General features: G+C 40.0%; 1 protein-coding gene across 1 annotated transcript; it reads right to left on the bottom strand.

Annotated features, from left to right (window-relative positions):
* Positions 1-20: 20 nt before the first annotated feature.
* Positions 21-12,332, bottom strand: LOC106577023 (max interactor 1, dimerization protein). The gene is made up of 6 exons (XM_014154671.2): positions 11,977-12,332; positions 7,976-8,078; positions 7,697-7,726; positions 6,105-6,219; positions 2,515-2,683; positions 21-1,923 (listed from the first exon to the last, which is right to left on the bottom strand). Exons 1-6 carry the CDS (start codon positions 12,191-12,193, stop codon positions 1,760-1,762), a joined length of 798 nt encoding a protein of 265 aa, XP_014010146.1. The 5' UTR covers positions 12,194-12,332; the 3' UTR covers positions 21-1,759.
* Between the last annotated feature and the right edge of the window lie 6,612 nt (positions 12,333-18,944).

Here is an 18,944-nt window from a genome sequence, read left to right as displayed (position 1 = left end):
CCAATAACAAGGAACAACTGGACATTGTATACCTACGTGGGGTGGTAGAGGTTTATTGATCAAGTTTAAGGGACCACTACCAGGAAACACAAAATGGTAGCAGGGGGCCAGCAGCATGTTCTTTTGTAAAAGTCACCTTTGATGGCTGATTTAGCGCAGTAGTGTTAAGAGACACTTTCTTAGAACCAGTCTTTTTCATAGTGCATTTTACAAATTACCCAACACTGACATTGAATAAAGACTTGGAACTAAGAAACCTGTGCAAGTGTCAATTTAGCCTTGTTAAGACACAGTTGGTGGTGATAATCTATTTAGTTGTATCACAAAAATATGGGTATGGTCATATGACATTTCCAATTTGGTTAGTGGAATAGTCTTGCAGTGCAATTAGGGGAAAGTTAGATTTTTTTCTACATAAATACTCAGAATATACAGTGTCAGGGTTTTAACATTGGAATGCTTCTCAGCTACAATGCAACAAATAAGTTACTAAGTAAAAACTCTGCCATGTGTTGTTCATCAATACAAAGACATGAGCTCTCAACTGGTCAATCCAAAGCCCATGATGAAAAAAATTGAAAACTACATTCAATACACATGCAACATGACTTTTGTTCAAACCATTATCTTAATATTGATTACTATTTGTAATTAAAGCTATTGAAGTTACAAAACAAGCACATTCAATTTGGTGTTGACGGCCAAAATTGTGTGCCTAAAACAGCCAACTTAAGAGTTGACATAACTGGCAAATGTTATTGCTTCAGAATTGTGCTTGGGCCTTGAAGTGCGATATATCTCATAGCTGCCTAATGTATACAAACAATTATTTTGAAATCTCAACAGGGATAAATGTCCATCTCACAACAGACCAGAGTGATACATTTAGCTTGTCGTGTACCATTGCACTAGCTTTTGTCTAAGAACTTGTCAACGCTCAGTTCAAAACCACAAGACTTATATAAAACCAAACTTTACAGTTGTCAAAACATCCAAATAATATTATCCATTCATTTCATAATTCAAGTATGACCAAGACAGTACAGCACGATAAATATTGGGAAAATAAATACATTTCTCAATCATAAGGTAGGAATAACATTGGTGGCTTGTATAAGATTTGGGGTATAACTGTGGGCTATGCAAGCTGTGGGTACTGTATAAGAAAAATGGTTTGGATTGGAGATAGAGAAGCCCTAGTAACTTGCTTGGTGATTGACAAGAATTGTTTCTTTTCTCAGATGGTCATCTTCTAGGGGTTTCCAAAGGGGGGGGGGGAAGTTGCCCTTGTCACTGGTGAGCTTCTGGCTGGTTTTATGTAGTTTTTGTGCTGGTTTTAGGAGGAGATGGGCAACAGACACATCAGAGTCAAGATTTTACAGTTGAGGTAAGATCTGTCTTTTCGAACTGTAGGTGGGGTTTAGCTTTTAGCTGGTTCTTGATTTAGGCTGGTTCTTAGGAGGTGAGTCCAGATTTAGACTGCATAAGGAGTTGAACTTCAGGTTGGTTCGTAGTAGAGGACCAGTTATAGACTGCAGGTGGAGTGGTGTTTTAGACTGGTTCTTAGAAGCCCAGTTTAGACTGCAGGTCTGGATGAGGAACTATAGGTGTGGATGAGGAGCTTCAGGATGATTCCTAGAAGGCCAGTTTAGACTGCAGGTCTGGATGAGGAACTACAGGTGTGGATGAGGAGCTTCAGGATGATTCCTAGAAGGCCAGTTTAGACTGCAGGTGTGGATGAGGAGCTTCAGGCTGGTTCTTAGGAGGAAAAGGCCAGTTTTAGACTGCAGGTGGAGTAGCCCTCGTCGCTGGCCAGGCTCTGCCGACTGTTGTGGTCTTCCAAGTCACTGCAGCCGTTGGTGCTGATACTGTCCAACTCTCCATGGGAGAAGTCAGTGCTTTCCACGTCCACCTTGATCTCTTCTACAGAAATTAGAGTCAGAGGAAATATTTAATAATGATCCTCCCACACTTATTAATCAGGTGAATGTATTGAGTGACAATTAATGCTTGATGACACCCAGTGCTACATTATATAGACTGTAACACATGTAAATTCTATTGACTGGTTTGAAATGGAACTAAACTGTCTTTGTATAACATTGCCACTGTCAGACAAATTACAGTGAGCTCCAAAGGTATTGGGACAGTGACTGTTTTGTTTTGGCACTACTCCAGCACTTTGGATTTTGAAGTTGAAACAGTAAGAGGTTAAAGTGCAGACTGTCTGCTTTAAATTTAGGTTATTTTCATCCATATCGCGGTGAGCAGTTTAAAAATTACAGCACTTTTTGTACATAGTCCCCCCCATTTTTGGGGACCAAAAGTATTGGGACAAATTCACTTATATGTATTACAGAAGTAAAAAGTTGAGTATTAGCTCCCATATTCATAACACGCAATGACTACATCAAGCTTGTGACTACAAATGTGTTGGGTGCATTTGCTTGGGGTGTGTTTCAGATTATTCTGTTCCCTCTAAGGGACTAACTAAGCTCTGTGGAATTGGCTCACCTTGGTCTGAGTCAGAGTGTTCTGGGGAACCTAGGCTGTCCATACGGACCCTGTCCCTGTCTCCGCCTCCGGGGGTCTGCAGGTGGGCCAGCTGCCTCTGCAGGTGCCTCTGCTCTCGCTCCAGGCTTTCCAGCTGGTGCTGGCTCCTCCGGTCCATCTCCTCTAGTTTCTACAAACATACAGAGAGGAGAGAGAGTTAATCAACCTAATGTGTGCATAACCCTTAATATTTTATTAATAATAATTACACACACACACATATATATATTTATATTTTAAATGTAACCTTATTTAACATAAATGGTGTAGGCTAAAGAGCAACTATTTATCAAATTTCCTCAGACATCTGCACATCCCGAGTGGCACAGCGGTCTAAGGCAGTGCCTCTCAGTGCTAGAGGCATCACTACAGACCCTGGTTCGATCCTGGGCTGTATCACAACCGGCCATGACTGGGAGTCCGATAGGGCAGCGCACAATTGGCCCAGCGTCATCAGGGTTAGGGAAGGGTTTGGCAGGGGCAGGCCCTCATTGTAAAATAAGAATTTGTTCTTAACTGACTTGCCTAGGTAAATAAATACAATAAAACACAGCCCTCTGTCTCACAGTACATATTCAGTTTTACTGTACAAATGATAGAATCTTCAACAGCTGCCATTTACAAACATTTTAAATTGAATGTTTTTATTTTAATTTTACTCTACTCTTGCAACACTCAAGATTGAGGGACAAACTGCGTGTTGTGTTCTTCTGAGCCTGAATAATCATATGTGAATTCATCCACATCAGACCAGGCGAAAAATACCAACAGATCCAAACGGCTGTAGTTGCAAAGTAATTCCTGACATTTTTGTATGATGGCCAATTGTAGACCTGAATTTGCTGCTGGGAGGAAAACAAAGGCAACAGCTGTGTTGGTTAAGGCTGAACATACAAGCCACACTTCCTTTCATTTTGTATTTTAATTCTGAAACACAGTAATGTGCCAAACATCTCAGATCAATTGCAAAGGCTTTTTCCGAGTTAACAAGGGGGAGACAAATAGGTTCTCCAGACTCAGGGCCGGTTGCAGGCTTAAGCGGTCACCCCTCCAAAAAAAATACATTGTATTCCTAAAGTACTCAGACCCATTGACTTTTTACACATTCTGTTACATTACAGCCTTATTCTAAAATGAATTCAATTGTTTTTGTTCCTCATCAATCTATACACAATATCCCATAATGACAAAACACATTTTTGCTAATGTATTCAATATAAAAAACTGAACTAATATTAACATAAGTATTCAGACCCTTTACTCAGTACTTTGTTGAAGTACCTTTGGCAGCAATTATAGCCTTGAGTCTTTTTGGTTATTACACTACAAGCTTGGAACACCTGTATTTGGGGAGTTTCTCCCATTCTTCTCTGCAGATCCTCTCAAGCTCTGTCAGGTTGGATGGGGAGCGTCGCTGCACAGCTATTTTCATGATTCTCCAGCGATGTTAGATCGGGTTCAAGTCCGGGCTCTGGCTGGGCCACTCAAGGATATTCAGAGACTGGTCCCGAAACCACTCCTGCGTTGTCTTGGCAGCATGCTTAGGGTCATTGTCCTGTTGGAAGGTGAAGCTTCGCCACAGTCTGAGGTCCTGAGTGCTCTGGAAAGGTTTTCATCAAGGATCTCTCTCTACTTTTCTCCGTTCATCTTTCCATCGATCCTGAAAAGTCTCCCAGTCCCTGCCACTGTAAAACATCCACACAGCATGATGCTGCCACCACCATGCTTCACCGTAGAGATGGTGGCAGGTTTCCTCCAGATGTGATGCTTGGCATTCAGGCGAAAGAGTTCAATCTTGGTTTCATCAGACCAGAGAATCTTGTTTCTCATGGTCTGAGAGTCTTTTGGTGCCTTATGGCAAACTCCAAGCGGGCTGCCATGTGCCTTTTCCTGAGGAGTGGCTTCCGTCTGGCCACTCTACCATAAAGACCTGATTGGTGGAGTGCTGCATAGATGGTTGTCCTTCTGGAAGGTTTTCCTTTCTCCACAGAGGAACTCTGGAGCTCTGTCAGAGTGACCATCAGGTTCTTGGTCACCTCCCTGACCAGGACCCTTCTCTCTTGATTGCTCAGTTTAGCCGGGCGGCCAGCTCTAGGAAGAGTCTGGTGGTTCCAAACTTCTTCCATTTAGGAATGATGGAGGCCACTGTGTTCTCGGGGACCTTCAACGCTGCAGAATTTTTTTTGTAACCTTCCCCAGATCTTGCCACAATCCTGTCTCGGTGCTCTATGAACAACTCCTTCGACCTCATTGCTTGGTTTTTGCTCTGACATGCACTATCAACTGTGAGACCTTATATAGACAGGCGTGTGCCTTTCCAAATCATGTCCATTCAATTTAATTTACCACAGGTGGTCTCAAGTTGTAGAAACACATCTCAAGGATGATCAATGAAAATGGGATGCACCTGAGCTTAATTTCGAGTCTCATAGCAGAAAGGTCTGAATACTTATGTAAATAAGGTATTTTTGTTCTTGCTAAAATGTCTAAAAACCTGTTTTTGACTTTGTAATTATGAGGTGTTGTGTGTAGATTGATGAGGAAAATGTTTTATTTAATCCATTTTAAAATAAAGCTGTAATGTAACAAAATGTGGAACAAGTCAAGGGGTCTGAATCTTTTCCGAATGGTACTGTATATATATTTTTAGGAACTCCATTGGGGTCTCAACTTACTATTGAGAGTAAGAATAGGAAAATACACCTGGTGAAATTTGGTTGTGCATCAGCAGTTTTTCTCTGGTTAGAGTAGGCTATGTCAGTCACTCAATTAGGCATGTCGGCTAACAATTTTTAGATTGGTAGTTAGTCTAGCCAGCTATCTAACTACCAGCTATCTATCTAAACTTGTAGTAATCATGGGCGAATACCAACCGGGCATGCAGGACACGTGCCCAGGAGCCCTGACCTCCAGTGGGCCCCCATTGATTTCTTTTGTCATTCTCACTCAGAAATAATTAGGCATAAGTCATTACAAAATATGTAGAATTGCAGGAAATTAGCTGTACAACTGCAAAAATGTCCCATAGCAAAACGAATTGAATTGCATGACATTTTGTATAAAATTGCAAAGTTTTCACTCTGCCTCATTGCAAAATGTGTAGAATTGCAGAAAACTTCATTTAAAACTGCAACATTTTCTGTACACCCATTGCAAAATGTGTACAATTTCAGGAAATTAACTTTAAAACATACATTTTTCTCTCGTTAGAGCTGGCCCTGTCCAAACTACATCTACAGATAGACACAATAGGGGGAAAACCTTTCTAACCAATCATGTTTGATCAATCAGTTAGACCCATTTAAGGTATATTCCCATTTTCGTTGGATTTGCTTGAGTCAGGCCCAGAAGTGTGCAGTCAGGAGTAGCAAGTGATTTGCAGGCTGAGAAAGTAGATCACATTGTGTTTCTGTGCTGCAGTGCTATGGCAGGTCATGGGAGCACAAAGCTTCTCTATCCATAGGCTAGGGGCTTCAATTTAACCATTCACCAGATCCCATGACACCATGGTCCCCATGACACCACCATGGCGGCATTGTTGACTACAATACCTTAATGTGACCCTTGGCCTTGTTAAGCAACCCCAGGGTAGTGTGCCGACTGCAGTTGGGTCCCAGTGGGATCAACATCTTTAACCTCTCCAAACACAGGCGGAGATGTGCTCGTCTGAGAGGGGGAAGAAACAATAGAGGACTAATCTTTAGTGAAAACAATAATAGGAACAGTCTCTACATCCAGATGCAATTCCTGGAATTGAATAACATTTATTTTATACATAAATTAATTCCTTGATGAGGCCCTATTATTCCCATCCCCTCCACATCGATGGATGAATAAATGAATATATTTGGACAAATTAGACATTGATCTGTTTTTTAGTAATGACATTACCTATATATTTTTTTCCATTTTGTTGGATAGACAGGCTAATCCATTACTTAGATGGAATACATAGTCTGTGCCCAGAGCTATGAGCTGGCAGGCAGACAATCTCATTTTAAGGCCAGGGCCTTTGCGCCATAAGAACTGAACATCCTAGTGTCTAGATTTGGAAGGGCATTATTCTTACTATCAAATGTATTGAAATATAGGTCAAGTTGGGATGTCAACTCCTGTCTGGCTAATGATGACCAACCCTTTGTAGTACAAAGAGTCCGTTTGAGATTACGTTTTTATCATCCAGATGCCTGGCCCTTCACTCTCTGTGATCTACATGATTCCCACACTGGCTGCTCTCTACAGATTAGCACTTGTCACTGTATTTTGGGAACCGTGCCCTGACATGTGCTTTTCCTAGGAAACAAAGATCAGGTCCTGTGCAATAAACTGATTTTCAATGCACAGAAAAGCTTAGTTTATGTGGAGGGAGGCACACCGTCTAAAACAAGCACTTCCAGGTCCAACTGTGGAAACGTATGGTTAAGAATCTGTACTGGACTACACACCCTAATTTGCCTTGCAAAACAGACATCTTTGTTCTATGCATTATGCTACCCCCAGAATGCTAGCATGCTAATGACCACCACTGTACAAACAAGATTGAAATTGTGAAGATGTTGATCAAATAAGTGGTGTTTGAAGTCCAGCCATGAAATAATAAATAAGCCAGTATTACATTTTTAAATTGTGGGTCAATATATTTAGCATATCACTAGGATATGCAAAAATATATGCAGCCTCCTGAGTATTTTGGATTATCAGCTTGAAGTTCCATTTTGAAAAGACAGCTTGGTCTAGAGATAAAGTCCCTGGGAATAGCCATTTTCCACATTACTTAAAATTGTATGAAATTTGTAGAAAAACAATATTTCCATCCCTGTATTATATGTGTGCTATCAAACCATGTATCAGTCTGCACAGTTGAATGATTTTGTGGACACATAATGCACCATAAGACATATAAGCACAATATCCCTTTGACTAATGAATTATCTTGTAACTCAAGTGTTTTACCCCGTAGTACACAGTTGTGTGAGCAAATCACAGTTCGGTGGGGAACGGAGTAGAGAAGAAAATGGCAGATTAATACAAATGTAGTATTTACAGAGATCTTCAATTTATCAATAATAACCATTAACTGTCAATGGAAATTCTCGTAATGGACTCTAACACAGAATGATGGTCACAACCCCTTCTGACTCACCTGTTTTTTTCCAGCTCATTGTGTGCTGACCTGGGTGTAAAAAAAAAAAAAATGGACAGGTTATAGACATAAATCAAAAAACAAGATATGTTAGCAAGAGAGAAGGGAAAAAAAACTGGTTTGACAGTTTCTTTCTAGTTTCACTGGTTTTTTTCCACATTTGACTGATGTTGGAGCCAAGTCCAATAATGAAGGGATAAAAACTAAAATGTTATCATGCAACTGTAACATGGGTATTTATAATAAGAGTTATGAATAATTATGACAAGATTAATTTACCTGTGGTGAATATTGTCAATTTTCTTATTCTTGAATTTCCGTTGTCTCTGATGATGCGTGCTCTGAGTTGCAGGGTATGTTGAGGCATATCCATGTTCACATTCTGGTGATGAAATATACACTAAGTATACAAAACAGTAAGGACACCTGCTCTTACCATGACATAGACTGACCAGGTGAATCAAGGTGAAAGCTATGATCCATTTTGGATGTCACTTGTTAAATCCACTTCAGTCAGTGTAGATGAAGTGGAGGAGACAGGTTAAAGAAGGATTTTTAAGCCTTCAGACAATCGAGACATGGACTGTGTATGTGTGCCATTCAGAGGTTGAAATGGCAAGACAAAAGATTCATGTGCCTTTGAACGGGGTATGGTAGTAGGTGCCAGGCGCACCGGTTTGTGTCTAGAACTGCAAAGCTGCTGGGTTTTTCAAGCTCAACAGTTTCCTGTGTGTTTTAACAATGGAGGGTACCTAATGTTTGGTATACTCAGTGTATATAAGTAACACATTATACACTACAAATTCTGTCATCTCCGTCAGACAAAGGCTTACTTTCATGGTAGTGTTTTGTTCTGTAACATTTGTGACATCAAGCTATAGTCTAAAGTCCCAACACAACAGGGAATGCGCAGACAACATGTCACATACCCCACTCCCTCTTTAGATATGCTGAAGATTCCAATAATCTTTCAATGTTGGCAAACAGTAGTCATATACTGTTGATTATTGTAATATATACACTACCGTTCAAAAGTTTGGGGGCACTTAGAAATGTCCTTGTTTTTGAAAGAAAAGCATTTTTTGGTCCATTAAAATAACATCAAATTGATCAGAAATGGAAACAGCTGATTTTTTATGGAATATCTACATAAGCTCATTATCAGCAACCATCACTCCTGTGTTCCAATGGCACATTGTGTTAGCTAATCCAAGTTTATAATTTTAAAAGGCTAATTGATCATTAGAAAACCCTTTTGAACTGGTATTAGCACAACTGAAAACTATTGTCCTGATTAAATAATTAACTGGCAGCTTCATGAAATAGTACCTGCAAAACACCAGTCTCAACGTCAACATTGAAGAGGCGAGTCCGGGAAACTGGCCTTCTAGGCAGAGTTCTTCTGTTCAGTGTCTGTGTTCTTTTGCCCATCTTAATCTTTTTATTGGCCAGCCTGAGATATGTTTTTTTTTTGCAACTGCTTACAAGGCCAGCATCCCGGAGTCACCTCTTCACTGTTGACGTTGAGACTGGTGTTTTGTGGGTACTATTTCATGAAGCTGCCAGTTGAGGACTTGTGAGGCGTCTGTTTCTCAAACTAGACACTAATGTACTTGTCCTCTTGATCAGTTGTGCACCAGGGCCTCCCACTCCTCTTTCTATTCTGTTTAGAGCCAGTTTGCACTGTTCTGTGAAGGGAGTAGTAAACCGCATTGTATGAGATCATCAGTTTCTTGGCAATTTCTCGCATGGAATAGCCTTCATTTCTCAGAACAAGAATAGACTGATGAGTTTCAGAAGAAAGTTCTTTGTTTCTGACCATTTTGAGCCTGTAATCGAACCCACAAATGCTGATGCTCCAGATACTCAAGTCTACTCAAGTCTAAAGAAGCCGTTTCCAGCTACAATAGTCATTTACAACATTAACAATGTCTACACTGTATTTCTGATCAATTTGATGTTATTTTAATGGACAATCTTTTTTCTTTTCTTTCAAAAACAAGGACATTTCTAAGTGACCCCAAACTTTTGAACGGTAGTGTGTGTATATATATATATGCTTGTAGCTTGACCCAACACTGTCGTTTACCTTCTCAACAGCTGACAAGAGGACAGTTTTAAAGCCACCTGCAATGCATTTTGGGATAAATTCCATCAAGGTTATTTTGTTTGAGTAGCAACCAGTGATTTATATATACTGTATATACACACTAGATTACTGATAGCTGGCACTACCCCACCAGCTGGTAACAGCAGCATGGTGCTAGTTGAAACTTGTCATCTGGATTTGTTCACCATCTCCAATTCTTTCCATTCCACTTGATATTATTTAGAGTAGGATAGCAGCCTACACGAGAAATAACTTGTAATATTGATTGTTACCATCTGGATGTCACTGTGATGCAGTCTACACTGCTCAATGGGGAGTTTGCGCTGAAAGCCGGCAACACAACCACACTGGATACAGTGTCCTTTGCTCCCGCTTGCCACACTAAGGAGAGGGAAGCGGCCACTAGATAGTGCAGCGAATATCAGGCCAGGGTGACAACTAAAGAAGATTTATCGTAGTGATTTTCACCGAAAATGTACAAAGTTATGGCTTTAACATCTAACATTTCATTTTTGTAAAATAATAATCACTCTTGTAAAAACGGAATTATTCTAAACACTCAGACAAGACAAGTTTAAAATTCTAGCTGAAGTTCCTATCCATAAGCATAAAATAGCTAGATGGGATGGGCTCATCAGGACAACTGACTGAATTGAATCTGTTCATCTCCACTCATCAAACATCATCAATTTGGGCACCAAGCATGTCAGTATAGCTTAAAAATGTTTTGGAAGCTATAAAAATGCATTTATTAATGTCTACATTTGTTTTTGACACATTGTATTATATTACAGACACCTTAATGCATACTTTTAAATTATATGTGAGCTAAACATAAAGTATAATTATTTGAGATAACTAATGTTACTGTCCCCACTACAACAAAAAATATTAAATACATGTAATTGTGTCCTTGAAACGTTTAATTGAATTACTGTATAATTCCATTCATTCCTATGGAGGCCTGCTACTACTGGGGAGTGCCAATATGGCCCGAAATGTGGCTTCAAAACAACCCAATTGTCAATAATTCGCAACGTCATCCATCCAGTTTATATACATCATTGGCAGCAACCTAGTGTTCGTGCTGTAAAGCACGTAAGCCTAAACCTATATTTTGTACATGGTTTATTGAAAAATACCAACGAACTCTTTCTTCAAGACATAGGACTATTCATTAATTAGGTAATGATGGAATATCACATAGTAGGCTATTACAGTACGCAATAAAATGCATATAGAAGACTGTGTCCATAAGCCTACAAATCCCAGAGACACTTTGCAAATCGGAATGCGACGTCAAAGTTGAACCTGTGTTTGATTGGATATCTGCAAGGACTCGCAAGATGGGAACATGTGTTTAGTCCAATCAAAACGGTATATTTTGCTCCATGTGGATAGAGAGGAAGCGCAATTGACAGGAATAAAGAAATTATAGGGATGGAATTATAGGGTTTCTCTATTCAGCTTCTGCACAATATGCCGAGTTTTCTCAATGAAAATTAACATTTGTTAAGGTTTGATTTGCCTCATTTGACTTTGGTCTGAGATAAACAGGCCTCCTAGGAATTAATTTGCTTTTCTTCGGCCTGCAGGCATCCACAGATAGAAGTTGAAGGAAACCCTATGCTAAATGTTGAGTAGGCTAGGTTTTTTTAAAACAAGGTGAGTGAGTTTGATAGATCGATTAGCCTATTATGTAGCCTAAATATTTTAATAAGTAATTCGACGTGTTCAACGGAAGACAGTCTATTTTACACACACAGGGATGCCTTCACGGATACCATTAGGCTGTTTAGTTTAGATTGTCTCTAAGGAAAGACATTAATGGAGCCATAGGCAAGTCTCATCCAATTGGAAAATGCGCAATTTAATATACATTTAAATACGGTTACCGTTCATGGAAAATGCCAGAGGGTGAGAAAGTAATTCGATGTCACGGGTTTGTTTTTGACCATGTATTGTTATTTGTAGGCTATAGGCTCTCTTTCATTTAAACCAATTTGCATTGGCATAATAGGTTTAAATATTATTCACAATCAGGCAAACTGCCTCATGTTTACGGTTGCCACTCATGTTTGCGTCTTTTGTCGCCATTTCGGTCCATTGCATTGTTGTCTGCCTTGGCCAGTCTGCGTCTGAAATCACCAGAATAGACCACATTACTTACTTCCGTTGTTCTTTTCATGGTTTTCAATGTAATTTGCTGCATCCAGCAAAACCTGAACGTTTTTCATAAAAGTGTCGATTTGCTCCATTGCGGAACATTCGGAGTATATGACGTCGTTAATAGAATAACCAGACATCTCGCTAAAATCTTGTTGGTCCATGGACTCATCCGACTCCAAAACAACCTCGTTGGATTTCAACTCGCTCTGCTGTCTCATATATTTAACTATTTTATTTTATGACAACTGCCAGTGAGACTGAAGGTCCTCTTGTCCCGACTGTAATGTGCAGAGAGAGAGACTGAAATGAACTGGAGTAGATGAAATTGTGCAGTCCTTGAGCCACTTGCCCTACCTACTTGGTGGTTAATCCCTCCCACCAACGCATGCGTCGCATTCAACATTGTCAACTGTATGTAAGCGTCATAAACATATCGCTGGAAAGTAACATTAATACATGTAGCCTATGTAGTCTTAAACGCACTACATCAGTATGCACAATATAGATAAACCCGATGAACAATTACAACTCCCTGAAATGGACTGAATAATATACTTAAAATGTTTTGCTCAAGTGATCACTCCACCTTCATGATACAAATAGTTCACATAATTTGTAACACATTATTTAATGTATTTGGTTTTAGACTGGTTCAAATAATTACTTTACTTGTCTTGTATATTGTTACCGTCATTATGACTAGCATCTGTATCAAAACACAAACTTAAGTTATGAGGTAAAAACAAATGAGGCTGGAGGGCATTGGATGTTATCAGTTCTAAAAAATCAAGTGTGACCAAGGAGAGAGGAAATGAACCTGCTGGAAATGTCTTCCTCTACCTATCACATCAAGTCTTCACATAAAGTGCATTGTCATCCGGCCTCAATCACTTTGATGTATTTAAATTGGATGCTCTGCAGGGCCTTGATGTGATTGGGAGTGTGCCTCCAAAGTCAGAGTTTACAATATGAGTACACACTGTGGAAGCATTTGGGATTATATATCCCACGTGTTCCTTCCCCAAAGTTTAGGGCTCTATTCATTCACCCTGTAAAGTTCAACTTCCGGGATGCGGGTTGAATAGAGCCCTTAGTTACTTTAGCACCCCCTGTTGCTACTTTGAGCCAGTTTTAAAACATACAGTGCCTTCAGAAAGTGTTCATATCCCTTGACTTATTCCACATTTTGTTGTGTTACAGCCTGAATTCAAAATGTATTAAATACTTTTTAACACACAATACCCCATAATGACAAAGTGAAAACTTGTTTTCAGAAATATTTGCAAAAGCAGACACCACCATGCTAGAAAATGGGAAGAGTGGTACGCAGTGATATGTTGTGTTGGATTTGCCCCGAACATAATACTTTGTATTCACAACATAAAGTTCATTACTTTGGCAAATGTTTTGCAGTTATACTCTAGTGCCTTATTGTAATCAGGATGCATGTTTAGCAATATTTGTATTCTGTACAGGCTTCCTTCTTTTCACTCTGTCATGTAGGTTAGTATTATGGAGTAACTACAATGTTGTTGATCCATCTTTAGTTTTCTCCTCTGTAACTGTTTTAAAGTCAACATTGAAATCCCTGAGCGGTTTCATCCCTCTCCAGCAGTTGAGTTAGGAAGAACACCTGTATCTTTGTAGTGACTGGATGTATTGATACACTATCCAAAGTTTAACTTCACTATGCTCAAAGGGATATTCAATGTCTGCTTTTTTTCCCTCTTTTTTTTACCCATCTACCAATAGGTGCCCTTATTTGCAAGGCGTTGGAAAGTCTCCCTTGTCTTTGTGGTTGAATCTGTGGTTGAAATTCACTGCTCAACTGACGGATATTACATATAATTAAATGTGTGGAGTACAGAGATGAGGTAGTTGTTAAAAAATCATGTTAAACACTATTATTGCACACATAGTGAGTCCATGCAATTTATTATGTGACTTGTTAAGCAAATTTGTACTCCTGGACTTGCCATAAGCTTGCCATAACAAAGGTATTGAATACTTATTTTCTCAAGACATTTCAGCTTTTCATTTTTTTTTTTACATTTGTAAAAATCCCAAAAGACATTCCACTTTTACATTATGGGGTATTGTATGCAGGCCAGTGACACAATCTCAATTTAATCAATTTTAAATTCTGTCTGTAGCACAATAAAATGTGGAAAAAGTCAAAGGGTGTGAATACTTTCTGAAGACAATGTAAACATAACATATTCTGGAGATGAGCTTTATTTACCAAGATAACATTTTGTATTGTTATGTTTGACTTCAATAGACTTGACTTCTGAAAGAGTCAACTCTAAAAAAATTGTTCCATTGTGGGACCACTTCAAATGAAGTACAGAATAATATTTATTGGCCCATATATATAGGATACCATGAAATGACCATATTTCACCATCTAACATTGAAAGCCCCAGAGCTCTACAATAAAGCTTACTTTGAAATTGAATTAATTTCTAGTTGGACGGTCTATTACTATTGTGTCTTTGACTGATTAAGAAGTCATTTTTTCCTTGGCAGAGAAGGAAGGGGGACAGAGGGTAGAGGGGCTGGCTTTTAGGGGGCAGCCATGCGTGTGAGCCTGTGTTGTGCAACTGAGACAATGGCCGCAGATGGCTGCCCCACTGCAGAAGTGACCGTGGCTGTGGCTGTAACGGACGCCTGGGAGAGAGAACACCCTCCCACGGAGTCTATTTCAGCTGCCTGGCAAGGACTGACACACACACACACACACACACACACACACACACACACACACACACACACGACACACACACACACACACACACACACACACACAGAGAGAGTTAGAGAAAGGGAGTGAGACAGATGCTCATGTTGAAAGCGTATGAGGATTGGGTTTAGGTACGAATAGTCAAGGCCTTTTAGTATAACACGTTTTGTGTGGTACACTGAGGCTCAGCTTTTCTTTAGAAAAACTATTCCAGCTAGCACTCTAGCAGACCTTTCCTACAGTCTGTCCCTTGCCAGGCCTTGCTCGGTGCAATCCATTGTTATTAACTATATTCGTTGGCTTGCTGAGACGCATGCTCAGGGATAGTCAGCTGTGTAGTGAGGTTAACCAGGTTTAATCCGCTGTCTTTTTCTTATTGGATAGATATACACTTTATTTTCTACCTAATTAATATGCAAATTCAAAGCACACTCATAGAGCAGAGAGGGTGAGGATTTTGTCTAGACTAGAGAATGTCCTGTCCATATTACAGACTAGGCTAGTGGACAGACTGTCAGCTCTCTGCTTTGACACAGACAACATAGAAAACTGACCCAGTGTAGGATGGTGTAGAATGTGACCCCAACTGGAGTAATCTGAAAAGCTTGAGGATTACACCAGTGGCTCAGCTGTCACAGAGGAGGCAAAGTCACACTTTGTGTGTGTGTGTGTGTGTGTGTCAGTGTGTCAGTCAAACCAGCAGTCCCTATGGTTACCCTCAGTAGGGAGTGTATCACATGTAATGTTCTGAACAGCAAGCTGTGTGTTCTTAAAGAGGAAGGAAAACTATAGATAATAGGCATGTGGAAATTACTAACATTGTCTCTTTCAGCGTGTACAGACATAATGTGGGTGATTTGTCTAATGCAGGTCACATTTTGAATGGAATTGTGTATCCTGACAAATAACAAATGCTATCACATAGTGACCAGAAATACGTTATACTGAACAAAAATATAAACGCAACATGCAACAATTTAAAAGATTTGACTGAGTTCCAGTTCATACAGTGTTAGGAAATCAGTCAATTGAAATAAATTCATTAGACCCTAATCTGTGGATTTCACATGACTGTGCAGGGGTGCAGCCATGGCTAGGGCTTGGAGGGCATTGATTCTAACATACAGTTGCAAGAAAAAGAATGTGAACCCTTTGGAATTACCTGGTTTTCTGCATAAATTAGTCATAAAATTTGATCTGATCTTCATCTTAGTCACAACAATAGACAAACACAGTGTTCTTAAACTAATAGCACACAAATTATTGTATTTTTCTTGTCTATATTGAATCATTTAAACATTCACAGTGTAGGTTGGAAAAAGTATGTGAACCCCTAGGCAAATGACTTTTCCAAAAGCTAATTGGAGTCAGGAGTCAACTAACCTGGAGTCCATTCAATGAGACAATATTGGAGATGTTGGTTAGAGCTGCCTTGCCCTATAAAAAACTCTCACAAAATTTGAGTTTGCCATTCACAAGAAGCATTGCCTGATGTGAACCATGCCTCGAACAAAAGAGATCTCAGAAGACCTAAGATGAAGAATTGTTGACTTGCATAAAGCTGGAAAGGGTTACAAAAGTATCTCTAAAAGCCTTGATGTTCATCAGTCCACGGTAAGACAACTTGTCTATAAATGGAGAAAGTTCAGCACTGTTGCTACTCTCCCTAGGAGTGGCCGTCCTGCAAAGATGACTGCAAGAGCACAATGCAGAATGCTCAATGAGGTTAAGAAGAATCCTGGAGTGTCAGCTAAAGACTTACAGAAATCTCTGGAACATGCTAACATCTCTGACGAGTCTAAGATACAAAGAACACTAAACAAGAATGGTGTTCATGGGAGGACACCATGGAAGAAGCCACTGCTGTCCAAAAAAACACTGCTGCACGTCTGAAGTTCGCAAAAGAGCACCTGGATGTTCCACAGCACTTCTGGCAAAATATTCTGTGGACAGATTAAACTAAAATTGAGTTTGGAAGGAACACACAACACTATGTATGTAGGAGGAAAAAAGGCACAGCACAGCACACCAACATCAAAACCTCATTCCAACTGTAAAGTATGGTGGAGGGAGCATCATGGTTTGGAGCTGCTTTGCTGCCTCAGCTCCTGGACAGCTTGCTATCATCGACGGAAAAATGAATTCCCAAGTTTATCAAGACATTTTGCAGGAGAATGTAGGGCTATCTGTCCGTCAATTGAAGCTCAGCAGAAGATGGGTGATGCAACAGGATAACGACCCAAAACACAGAAGTAAATCAACAACAGAATGGCTTCAACAGAAGAAAATACGCCTTCTGGAGTGGCCCAGTCAGAGTCCTGACCTCAACCTGATTGAGATACTGTGGCATGATCTCGAGAGCAGTTCACACCAGACATCCCAAGAATATTACTGAACTGAAACAGTTTTGTAAAGATGAATGGTCGAAAAATCCTCCTGACCGTTGTGCAGGTCTGATCCGCAACTACAGAAAATGTTTGGTTGAGGTTATTGCTGCTAAAGGAGGGTCAACCAGTTATTAAATCCAAGGGTTCACATATTTTTTCCACCCTACACTGTGAAAGTTTACACAGTGTGTTCAATAAAGACATGAAAATGAATAATTGCTTGTGTGTTATTAGTGTAAGCAGACTGTGTTTGTCTATTGTTGTGACTTAGATGAAGATCAGATCAAATTTTATGACCAATTTATGCAGAAATCCTGGTAATTCCAAAGGGTTCGCATACTTTTTCTTGCCACTGTACTGTCTGCTGACTGACTGTTCTCAAAACTGGTACACAAAATGAAATATTGTGTAAGTGTTCAAAGATATTGTATTTTACTTTAAAGAGTAAGATATTTCCTATCTGACCTTATTGGAACATATTGTCTATATATGACTATGTTATTACATACCATGGTGGTCATCTGATCTGAGATCCTATTTATGTCTGTAGTGAGGCATTATGCAGTTGTGCCTATTGTCTGAACACAATGGTTGTTCTTTGCCCTGAGGTCACAGCAGACGGTCACTCCACCAGGCCAGAGTGTGTCACCTGTTCCTTAAAGCATACCACCACAGACTCCTCCTCCCGTTAACGCTCAGACAAAGCGGGGGTTGCTGTTCAGAAAACTTTCGAAAGTTTGTCACCTACTTTTTCTGAATTATATTCTGAATGATTTAATCCTCCATGTTTGCCTGTCACTTATTGTGTGGTTCACTAGAGGATACAAATAGGCGTCTTATATAAATTCAAAATAAAATTGGATTACAAACGTTTCTTTGACTACTTTAAGAGTAGTTTAATGCAGGGAGATCTCACTCCCAATTATAGTCAATCTGTCACCTCCTGAGATGAGGGTGGTGGTATGATCCTGTCTCACACCCCTTACAGGAACACCTGTTGGATTGTAAATCACCTCTATGTCTCCACGGCCCCTCTCATTGGATTACCATGGCAACCTCTATTTAGGCACTACAGCAATAGACCGAATTAATATAGAAAGGGCTTCATAGGCAATTATCAATCAGGAAGATGCAGTTTTTTTGGGTGATATCGCCATTTTCTAGCACCCTGCTGTGTCTGCTAGAAAATGAAAGCCTTATTACCTGCTGTATTGTATGCGTGTGGGTATTGCCAGGGGTATTCTACCTGGAGCCTGTTGATAGGAGGATGCAACATTATAGAATGTTCTGATCTAAAAGTGTTATGTAGAATCAATATGATCGACTTTAAAGTATCTACAAATAAGAGGCAGCTTTATTCATGACATTTCCATCTGCAATATTCTGACATCACGGAATACACCCCCTTTTGCCCTCAGAACAGCCTCAATTCGTCGAGGCATGGACTCTATAAGGTGTCGAAAGTGTTCCACAGGGATGCTGGCCCATGTTGACTCCAATGCTTACCACAGTTGTGTCAAGTTTGCTGGATGTCCTTTGGTGGACCATTCTTTTTTCCTTTTTTTTTTTACCCTCTTTTTCGTGGTATCCAATTGTTAGTAGTTACTGTCTTGTCTCATCGCTACAACTCCCGTACGAACTCGGGAGAGGCGAAGGTCGAGAACCAAGCCGCACTGCTTCTTGACACAATGCACATCCAACCCGGAAGCCAGCCGCACCAATGTGTTGGAGGAAACACCATACACCTAGCGACCTGATCAGCGTGCACTGCGAAATACACCAATTGTGCGCCGCCCCATGGGCCTCCCAGTCGCGGCCGGCTGCGACAGAGCCTGGACT

Source organism: Salmo salar, chromosome ssa18, assembly GCF_905237065.1.
Source record: "Salmo salar chromosome ssa18, Ssal_v3.1, whole genome shotgun sequence".
NCBI classification, from domain to species: Eukaryota; Metazoa; Chordata; class Actinopteri; order Salmoniformes; family Salmonidae; genus Salmo; species Salmo salar.
This window is presented reverse-complemented; position numbering and strand designations above follow the sequence as displayed.